General features: G+C 36.9%; 1 gene segment (V, D, J or C); it reads left to right on the forward strand.

The window, feature by feature from the left end:
* The first annotated feature begins 652 nt into the window (after positions 1-652).
* On the forward strand, positions 653-1,152 carry LOC128099598 (immunoglobulin kappa variable 1-39-like). The segment is given in 2 exon segments: positions 653-707; positions 830-1,152. Coding segments are annotated over 2 exon segments (378 nt in total).
* The last annotated feature ends 10,335 nt before the right edge of the window (positions 1,153-11,487 follow it).

The following is an 11,487-nucleotide window of genomic DNA, read 5'->3' on the forward strand; positions in this document are numbered from 1 at the left end:
TCATGAAGTCTGTGGGTACGAAAGTACCTCGATCTTCAGATGGAGTCAGAAATCCAAGTGACACATGTAGTTATGATCAAGGTTTTATGTGTACCCATGTGTATTCCTTATTTTGTACTTTAGTGAACATAGTTAAGGCTCTTAAGTCTTTTTTTATTCCTATAAAAATGATCCAGATAAAAATTATTTTTTAATTCATGTAATGACTACAGCAAATGAACACAACCTTCTGAAGAAAGGTACATACTATCTTTTAACCAATAGGAATTATTTCCGTGATTTAAAGATTTAATAGTTCCTTCTCTGTTGTATATTTCCTGACTGCAGGATATTATTCTATACTACCCACAATATATCTTTGAAATGTATAATTCAAAATAGATCTTATGTATAGTAGAAATTTTCAAATAACCTCTAAAGTATTATTTATAATTTTTAAGAAGTAAAGCATTCTCTGGAGGCATATGTGTGGTCTGACCTTAGGCATCTGGGCACACAGGTCTTGTGCTCAGTTACTGAGATAAGCAAGTCTTGCAGCTGTGCCCACCCTAACTGGTTCCCAGTGATTTGCATGCACTCACTGCACAGCCTTGAGGACTTCTTCATATACCAGTCACACCCTGTACAGTTGTCAGTGCAGTCAGGACTCAGCATGGACATGAGGGCCCCTGCTCGGCTCCTTGGGATCCTGTTATTTTGGTTACCAGGTAAAAATAGACTAAAATGGGAATTTCACTGTTACACTGTGATTATTGTTGACTGAAATTTGGGGGAGGTCCTCTCTTATCATGCTTAACTATGTGGAAATTTATTATGTCTCCACTCCTAGGTGCCAGATGTGACATCCAGATGACCCAGTCTCCATCCTCCCTGTCTGCGTCTCTGGGAGACAAAGTCACTATCACTTGCCGGTCTAGTCAGGATATTAGCTATTATTTAAACTGGTTCCAGCAGAAACCAGGGAAAGCTCCAAAGCTTCTGATTTATGGTGCAGATAGCTTGGCAGATGGAGTCCCATCTAGGTTCAGTGGCAGTGGGTCTGGGACAGATTTTTCTCTCACCATCAGCAGCGTGGAGTCTGAAGACTTTGCAACTTATTATTGTCTGCAAGGTTATAGTACCCCTCCCACAGTGATACAAGTCATAACATAAACCTCATGGAAGCAGAAGTGAGAGGCTGAACTGCCCCATCTGCTCCTCCTCATGAGTCACTCACTGAAACTCTTTCTCAGATGTCACAGGATTTTTCAAAGCCATTGGAGAGTCATTTGTTTTTGTACAACTAAAGTTTTGTAGTTTGTTGAACTAAAGAGAGTCTAAATGGCCCTCTCTGTACCATCCCTGTCTTTCTTCCTCTTCATCTCCAGCAGTTAAGAGTATCTATGCATTTTCTGTCTTAAGAGAGGACACAGTTATTCCCTGTGAGGGGTCTGAGATGTATCACCAGGTGGGATTCATACATAACAGTGAAAACAAATTTGACCATTCCAACACAGGTTCTTTTAAAACAGAAAATAAGGTTCTAATCCACAGAATTAAAAGGGGAGAGAAAAATTACTGAGAGAAGTTAACAGTAGAGAGGTTTCCAGGCTTTCTCACAAAAGTGAGAGCACATGTGTCAGAGAAAGTGAAGACTGTCTAACCCTGATCCTCTCTTGTGTCTTGAAATCCTAGTAGTGGGGTATTGATGCTCTCAGCCTTCTGCCGCACTCCAGTAGATTTCTAGTAGTTCCTGTGCCCACTGGTCTGCTTACAACTATCAACAATATTGAATAACTCTCATGACTTTTATTGCTACTATATGAAGTAGAATATAGATTTGTTTATTTGAAATCATATAGAGTAAATGGTTGTCTTAAACATGCTACTGAATGTGGTATTAATGAAGAATTGATATTCTATAGCACAGTTTTAAAATAGGAGAAAACACTACAACAAAAGAAATCTATACTACATTTTTTTTTGTGTGTGTGTGTGTAGTTAGCTCAGTATATAAGAGTACTGCCTTTCTTCCAGAGGTGCTGAGTTCAATAACTAGCAACCACATGGTGGCTCACAACCATCTATAGTGGGGTCTGATGCCATCTTCTGGCATAAAGTACCTACAGATAAAGCACTTATTTATAACATAATATAACATAAATAAATCTTTAAAAAGAGATTTTATGTGTGACTAAGTTCTCTTTCCTGTCTCTTTATGATGCCCCATTCATGTATCTGTCTACCTGTGCCTCTCTAGTACACACAGACTCAATTCCTGTAGGTTAATGCTAAAGAGAATTATCAAGTGAGAACAAGTGATACCACTTTTCTAGGCTAATAGTTTTTTTGGTTTGTCTGTTTTTCAAGACAGGGTTTCTTTTTGTTGCTCTGGCTGTCCTGAAACTCATTCTGTAGACTAAGTTGGCCTCAAAATCACACAGTTCTGCCTGCCTCTCTCTCACTCTTGTGCTGTGATTAATGTGACTAAAGGTGTGTGCTACCGATCAGCTGGCTTCTGATTTTCTTATTTACTAATTTGCATTACTTTCTATATAAATTCTTGACAAGTTAATCAAGGTTAGAGTCTCTTTCAGGAACATTAGCTTCATTACTTTGACATGATGTGCAAATTGGGGAAATATACATTTGAAAATAGTTAATAGAGTTGGAGAGAATGCCCAGTTTTAAGAAGCACCTGATGTTCTTGAAAAAAAATCCTATGTTTGATACTCAGCATTCAAATGGTGACCCACAACTACCTTTAACTTCAATTCCTGGGTATCATTCATCCTCTTCTGGCTTCTGAGGGCATGAGACAAGTGCACAATGTGCTTACAAACAAACATGCAGCCATAGAACACTCATTCATATAAAGATATATTTTATTAAAAAAAGTGTTCAACATTCTGAACACAGATATATTCATTTTTCAATTGTATGACCATAACAGCAATAGAATCACTGTATGAGCCTTTACGTCTTTCCATGTATCCATCTAAGTGAATATTTGCTATCTCAATACCTTTGTCATTTTCACAGCTAGAGAGATGTGGCAAACATCATGTTAGCAAAGAAAAAATTGTAAACCTCAAGAAAACAAAGCTATTTTTAAAGCTAGTAACCCTCAGACAATGGGACTTCCAGTACCTAACACATGACTAGATAGATAGACAGACAGAGAGAGAGATAGACAGACAGACAGACAGATAGATAGATAGATAGATAGATAGATAGATAGATAGATAGATAGATAGTTAATCTTTCTGTGGTGATTTGAAAGTAAATGGCCCTTAAAGGAATTGGCACTATTAGGTGATATTTTTAAGTGGGTGTGGCCTTGTTGGAGGAAGTGTGTCACTGTAGAGGCAGGCTTTGAGGTCTCTTTTGCTCAAGCTTCCCACAGTGTGCCACTGAGACCAGTTCTTGTTGCCTATGAGATAAGATGTAGGACACTTGACTACTTCTCCAGCACCATGTCTGCCTACATGCCACCATGTCACACCATTATGATTATGGACTAGACCTCTGAAAAGGAAAGTCACCTCAAGTAAATATATTTCCTTTATAAGATTTTCAGTGGTCATGGTGTCTCTTCTCAGCAATATAACCCCAACTAAGATATTATCTTTCTGTTTATCCAACTATGCATCTGTAAAGCACAGTAGACCATTAATCCATGGAAAAGAGCTAAAGATTTCATATTTTGTTTTGCTATATGGTGTTACCTTATTGAATTTTAAATCTCTTAAATATCCTTTTATGAATCCTTAAATTCATTAAGAAGATTAATAGGACTTTTGAGAGAAGGTAAATGTTTAGAGGTTTCTTACTTATGAGATGATTAAAAGTGAAGGCCAGTTCAATTTATCCTATCAGTGGTTTAGAAAAAGCTGTATTTTATGAAATGTTGTGTGAGAGAATTGCATTTACTCTGATATATGACAAAATGATAAGGGGATTGTTTGAGGAAATCATTCTCTGTATTCACCAGATGAAGTATAGTTACTTTTCAGCAACACAAGCCATGGAATAAGTAAAATGGAAATGGGTTGAATGAAAAACTGAGTGAAATGTGTGTAGGACAGGGGAACAATGTTATATCTCCCTTTTTGAAGGAAAAACATGAAAGAACATAAAGAAGAAAATACTTCAGAAAGCTCAAGATTGAAAAGTCTGGGGTATTTATTAATTAAAACAAAATACTTAGAACAATGAGAAAGACTTGTACATGGTAGAATAATCCCCACAACACAGTGTACCACTCTCAGTTTTAGCAAATATTTCATGAAGGAATATATGTTACACATTTCATGTCTAGTTTAGTTTCATGCATTTTAATTCTTCTGTAATAGGTTAAACACTCTGTACTATAAAACCAATTTATAAAAAGTGAATAAGAGCCGGGCAGTGGTGGCACGCCTTTAATCCCAGCACTCGGGAGGCAGAGCCAGGCGGATCTCTGTGAGTTCAAGGCCAGCCTGGACTACCAAGTGAGTTCCAGGAAAGGCGCAAAGCTACACAGAGAAACCCTGTCTCGAAAAACCAAAAAAAAAAAAAAAAAAAAAAAAGAAAAAAAAAGTGAATAAGCAAATAATCAGACAGTAATGATAGAATAGATCTGCTGGCCCAGCTCTTGTAGGACTAGAGTTTGTACTAGTGTCTCAACAAATGACTGACATTTGCCAAATGTATTTTAGGATTTCCATGAGTCCATCTTGGTTGAAAAAAATTTCTCTATCACAACATAATATATTATAATATTACCCTTCTTATTTGAGAGAGATATTTTAGCATTTTTAAAACATTGATCACTTTCTCCTGGATGTATAACAGTCTAGGCTTTACCTATTATCCTATCATTCCAAGGATCAATAACTTGGCTAACACAATGGCATGGGATTTTGTGGGTAATATGGTGGTATTTAGAGTCTTCTTATGGCTTTCAATTTACATTTTAAGTGAAAATATATTTGGTGCATGAACAAAAATTAACCCAAAATATAAAGATCTAGCTCAAAAAGTAAAGGAAATTATATATTTCTCATAATTGATACATGACTGCACTTACCTCAATTTCAACTTCCAGTGATGACAATGTGATGATACAGACTCCAATTTTCCTGATGTCACCCTCTGAGAGCCAGCCTCCATCTCCTGCAGGGCTAGTCAGAGCCACCTCAACAGTAATAGAAACACCTATCTGGCGTGGCACTTGCAGAGCCCAGGACAATCTCCACAGCTCCTCATAAAAGAGAATTCCAAGTGTGCCTCAAGGGGTCCCATATTCCTGTAGTGGCAGTATATCAGAACTTTATTTTACATAGAAATTCAGCAGGATGGTGCCTGAGTGTATTGGAGTTTATTTTTGTTTTCAAGGTAAATGTGATCTTTCCACAGTGACACAGACACTAACAAAAAAATTTTTTTTGAAATGGCCCAACAGACAAATGTGGACTTCATTAGATGAGGAGCACAACATGATCTTCATCTGTGTGAGATGTTGGAGAATTTAGCATAAGCACTTGCAGCTGAGAGCTCAGGCAAGTGAATTGCAACAGCCCTTGGTGAACAGGATGATGACATGTGTGGGGGCCTCTCAGCAAATAGGACCAGCTCAGGTAAAGGTGAATCACAGTGAGTTCCAATTCAATATGTTTCCCTTGTTCAAAGCTGCTCAGGATCATGGACAAGAAACTGAGAAACATGTTTTGGTTAAATTCCTTTCTTTACTGTTACATATTAGTCTTTTTTGTCTCCTTCTAGGTTTTTAAATCCCATTATGGCAAATATACAAGTATATATCTACCTCACATTTGTTTTCTATTTATATAAAATATATTCCTCTTACCAAAACTTTCATATTATATGTATTTTTTGTTTACTCCATGGCTATAACTCTAAGCTGCAGGATGAAAATTATGAGTGGTCCCTATATATACATATTACATTTCTATAATTAGTGAAGCTAAGATTGTCACTTGGAAACTTAATATTTTAAATTTTTTATTTATGTGTATAACCTGATTTGTTTGAACTGCTTTAGACAGATTTCCTCCAGTTCTCTTCTCTTCATCCAAGCTAATGTATAAGCACAACCATATTTGAAAGAATACAATTATTTAAACCTATTTAGGCAACAATGTCCCATTCCTTTAGTTTATAAACACAAGCTCTGCCACACTGTTGATTAAAGGACAGGGAATCTCTCCCAAAACAGGTGTATTAACAGTTTATGTATCTCAGTGTTCAAATGATCAGAAAGAAAAATTAAAAGTTTTATTGATTCCTGGACACAGATTCTTTTATTATACTTGGACTCCAAACCAATTCAAATTGCCCAATTCTCATATTGACATTATTCAGTGTAAGACTACATGGAATCTGTCCAAGTTTAGAGGTCTTTAAGGAGAGGGGAAATGTATCACACTATTCAGAACCAGGTATTCAGTAAGGTCCATGGAGCTGCTAACAGGCTGTTAGTTGCATTTTTGGTGTCTGCTATATTCCTGTAGCTCATTCAGGAAAGGATCACAGGCAGGCAAGTGCTTTAGATGAGTGAAGTCCATAGTTGGTATGCTGATCTTTGGGCTAGTGTGTTCAGAAGCCACTGCATCCATGAAACAAACACATCCTCAAGAGACTGAATTTGGTGTGCGTGTGTGTGTGTGTGTGTGTGTGTGTGTGTGTGTGTGTGTGTGTGTGTGTATGTATGTATGTGTATGTGTAACATGAGGGAGAGCTGCTGGCCTAGAGGGCAGGTTTCTGGTACTAGAAGTGTAATTCTTTCTTTTTTAGAACACAAGTGCTAGAAACAGCTCTCTTCTCTGTAGGAAGCAGCCACTGAGCTACCTGACACAAGGTTCCTTACATGAACTGTGCCACTTCTGGATTGGTTTGTTGGAAGTTTGCTTTGTGTTTTTAAGATGTTTCAAAAGTATAGCAACAATGCAGTGTCCCTCACAATGCTTATGGTTAGTACATTGACATTTGTAGCCATTTCACACTTCATTGTAACTTCTTGTTGTTTATTGTCATTTAATATCATTCCAACTTTGTATCAACAGTATTAAAGTCCCATTGACAGACATTTATCCTGACACATTTTCTACTCCAAATGTTTTATTTTCTAATTGACCTGTTTATTGAAGATGTTAGGAGTATGCGGACATGTGTGCATTTTTGCTCATTTCTTTCTGGAAGGAGAACTATAGAAGATTTTGTTAGTGCTCAGTTGTGTCATTAGAGTCTTTTTATTGATGAGTAAATACCTGATCAAATGTTACAAACTAAAGCTTCTGCCCTTCCTTTATTCAGGTAATTTTGGCTCACTCAATTAAGGTCCAGAATCAACAAATCAGCACATATTAAAATCTCTAAAATTGTGATATAAGTCTCATTATTGAACACTTTGGGGCATGTTAATTAATAGTCCACCTGTTCTCCCTTCATTCCATTTTGATCTGGAAAATAAACATTAACATTAACTTTAGATTTTTAAAAGTCTAGTATCATATGTAATTAATCAGTTTGAGTATCCAAAATAATTTTGAGTATTAAAAAACGTACAAGAAAACAACAACAACAACAAAAGAGGAGACCTGTTCTACCTTACTTTTAAACATACTGCAAGACTGCATAACACAAAGACATAGAGTAATGCATATACTAGATAGGCTAGAAGTAGGTGGTCTATATTTTTAATGAAGAGGTTAAAAACACACAAACTGATAAATGATCATTTTAAATTTAATTTTAAATCTTCATTATCATTTAATTTATATCTTCATGTGTGTGTGTGTGTGTGTGTGTGTGTGTGTGTGTGTGTGTATGTGCACTCACAACCCATGTGTGCAAGAACCAACAAGTTCCAGCAGAGGGCACTGGATTCCCTGCAGCTGGAGTAAAAGAGAGTCATGAGCCACCAAAGTGGGTTCTAGAATTCCAAAAATATGGACTTCTGGAAAAGCAGCATATATTTTAACCACTAAGCCATCTCTCCATCGCTATGTATTCACTTAAAAATAAATTCATATTACATTTTTTTTGTTGTGAACATCAGAGGACTTTTTGTTGGAGTCAGGTCTCTCCCTTCACTATGGTCCAGAGACCAAATTGAGATCCTCATGGTTGGCTAAAGTCTTTTTACCTGCACCTTTATCCATGTAGAAATCCCTGGCATGCATATATATTTCATATATATCTACATCTATCTATCTATCTATCTATCTATCTATCTATCTATCTATCTATCTATCTATCTATCTGTGTGTGTATGCATTTACAAGCAAATTACTAAAAAATATAAATAACAGTAAGGACTTATACCTAAGATATATAACTAGTGAAATACTAGCAAAACAAAACAAAACAAACAAACAATAAAGACAAAGTTGAAACACTTCAGGAAGCTTTGTTTTCCTGCACAAGACTCCAAAAGCACTTTCTCTCTCTCTCTCTCTCTCTCTCTCTCTCTCTCTCTCTCTCTCTCTCTCTCTCTCTCTCTCACACACACACACACACACACACACACACACACACACACACACACAACTTCAGGTTTCCTTCCATATTTCCTTTTGTTTTTCATGCAAGTCTTTTCTGTACTGCCTCTGCAAGCTTCTCAGACATCTTTTTCCATCTCCAGTTCAACTGGAAAATATTCAGAGGAAGGAATTTTCTATTCTGATTTATCTCTTAATGGTGAGCATTGGACATCTCTTCCTCTTTCAGCTGTACTACAATCAGTCAGAGAGTTACCTAGAATGATTTGTTATTTGAAATGTCCAAACATCACCTGCCATAGATGAATCACAGTTAGTTCCAGCAAAGCTCCTGTACCTCAAAGATGCAGCCATTCTGTGTGATCTTCCACGTTCATTTTTTTAACTAAAAATAGGAACTTTTTTGGAAGTGTGATCAAAACTATCATAAATTTGTCAATCAGGGACATGCTTAAGAGAAATAAATGGTCCAAGAAAAGGGGTCCTTGACACAATTTAGGGTTCCAAACTTAACTGAGGCCCCTTCCTACATATATCACAGAAAAACTGGGGTAAATGAGTCAGGTGGTGGCAGCAGCTGAAAGGGTCAGGGTTGCCTTCAATACAACCAATCAGCTGAGCCTTGACATCATGAAACATTTTAAACATGCATATATTTAACATACATATTAGTTATGATTTCTTGTCACTATGACAAAAGACACTGATGAATGAAACTTAAAGAAGGAAAGACTTAAGTCAGCATGTAAAAAGGAAGACATGCTGTCTATCATGTTTTAGACTTTAGGGAGGAAGAGAAGGGTTTTCAGGGAGAAGTATGCAGAGATGGAGCATCTTTTAAGGCAAAGACTTTATTAAGAGTTGTTAACACCAACGACTGACCTCCCTACTTGATATTTCTCCCAGTAAATTTGACAAACACTCACCAAAAATATTTGGACTTACTATTTCCTTTGCTAAAATACTATATAGCCTTCATGAACTGTGGACACTTGGATGTGCTAGTCCACATAGAGAATAGATGGGAGACTGAGTTTCTTCCATTGGGCAAGAAATCAAGTAAACCACATGATTCTACATGAAGACCACTAAGAAACACTACTTAGAAACAAAATCAGTAAAAAAATTTACTTTCTTATTCTAAATCATTGTCTAGAAGGATTTCTTAAGAAGTACTTTGATGTATTCATTACATGTAAGCGCAATGAAAATGTACGACAGAGTGTTATACTATTCAAGTTTTTACATTAAATCTATATTCAGTTTCTGTGTGATGAAATAATATCTGCTGTTCCTCTTGCCTTGAAAAGGGCTGTAGCTCTCTATGTGGATGTTGTGCTAACCAAGTCTCCATTGTTGCTGGTTATCATCCTTGGAGAGCCAGCCTCCATCTCCTGCAGCATTGGTCAGATCCTGTTACTTATTAATGCAAACACCTATTTGAGTTGGTACCTGAAGAGACTAGGCAGGTCTCCACAGTTCCTGATCTATAAGTTTTCTACCCAATTTTCTGAGGTCCTAGACAGACATGATGGCAGTAAAGCAGGGACAAATTTCACACTCAAAATCAGCAGGGCAGAGCCTAAGGATTTGACGTTTTATTATTGCTTTCAAGGTACACATCTTCCTCTCTTGGTGGTACACTTTGAATGAAAACTTTTTGTTTTTTTTTTTTTTGCTTGGAGGAGTCAGCTATCCTCACATGTTTATCTGGAGAGCACCTGAACAGCTCCTCCAGGATCTTATAAGAAGTAAATATTGAGTCATGCAGGATGACATTTCACAGCTGCTGCATTTTCCAGGTTGCCTTGCAACAGATACACTGTTGGCATGCCATAAGCAGCAGCAAAGTACAGCGGTGCCAAGGGTAGTTCAGAACACCCAGACATGAAGCAGGGATAGTAGACTGGTTAGTCTTCCTAACTGTCCTGAATGTGTGCACTTGCACAGATTAAAATCATCCATGAATATAGCCAACTAAATGAGGGTGTGGATGACTCATGGCAACCAAAACACATCATACAACACACACACACACACACACACACACACACACACACACACACACACACACACACAAAACGTACACATGGAAGTCAAAGAACAAATGCAGAGTAGTTCTTTCCTTCTATCACATGGATACCAGAGTTCAAACTCAGGATATCAGACTTAGAGATGGATGACTTTACTCATTAAGCTTATATTTTGGCCACATATCAAACACATATATCACATTTATAAGTTTTTTTTATTATACTAACATTGTGTTCTTGAAGATTGAGTATTCTGTTCAGTAATTTGTACACATGCAGCATGAAAACTTTTTTGATAAAACTTCCCTCCTTCTTGAGGCAGAAAGATTAGCAGGGCCAGGGGTGGTAGGTGACACCAAAGAAATAGTTTCATCCAGTCACAACAGGGCTGATACACATATGAACTCACAAGGATGGTGATAGCACACACAACCTGTACAACTTTAAACTAGACAAAATCCTAGAAGAAATAAGGGGAAGTGGACACAAAGTCCCAACCTTAACCAAGAAGCTCTTAGCAATTGATTACTGGTGGCAAAGGGAAAGACAGTTCTCTCTAATGTAGTGTCACAGTCTCCAATGTGATATCACAATTGTATATTGTAAAAAAAAAAATCATTCATTGTATACAACATATTAATTAGTTCTAAGACTTCCCTATGTTACCTTCATAAAGTTTTCTCAAAAATAAAAAAGTCACTTTCAAATCCACCCTTCTCACTTGCATATTCCCTTAACTTCCTCTGTTCTTCAGTTCAGAAGAGGCACAACAATGGATTCTCCTGTCCTCAAGCCACCAAAAGAGGAAACTTATGTCCATCTTGTTTTTCATATTACAGGATAAACTTTAGTAAATTTTCTCAAAAGCAAAAGCATAGAGTCAAAAGTTTAGTACTGTATCAGTCACAGCATGTTGAAATAGAATGGCTATTATGTGAATTCCAATGTTGGAACAGAATGCCACATTCGGA

This window comes from Peromyscus californicus, unplaced genomic scaffold (assembly GCF_007827085.1).
Source record: "Peromyscus californicus insignis strain IS unplaced genomic scaffold, ASM782708v3 Scaffold_6__1_contigs__length_162567912, whole genome shotgun sequence".
In the NCBI taxonomy this organism is placed as follows: Eukaryota; Metazoa; Chordata; class Mammalia; order Rodentia; family Cricetidae; genus Peromyscus; species Peromyscus californicus.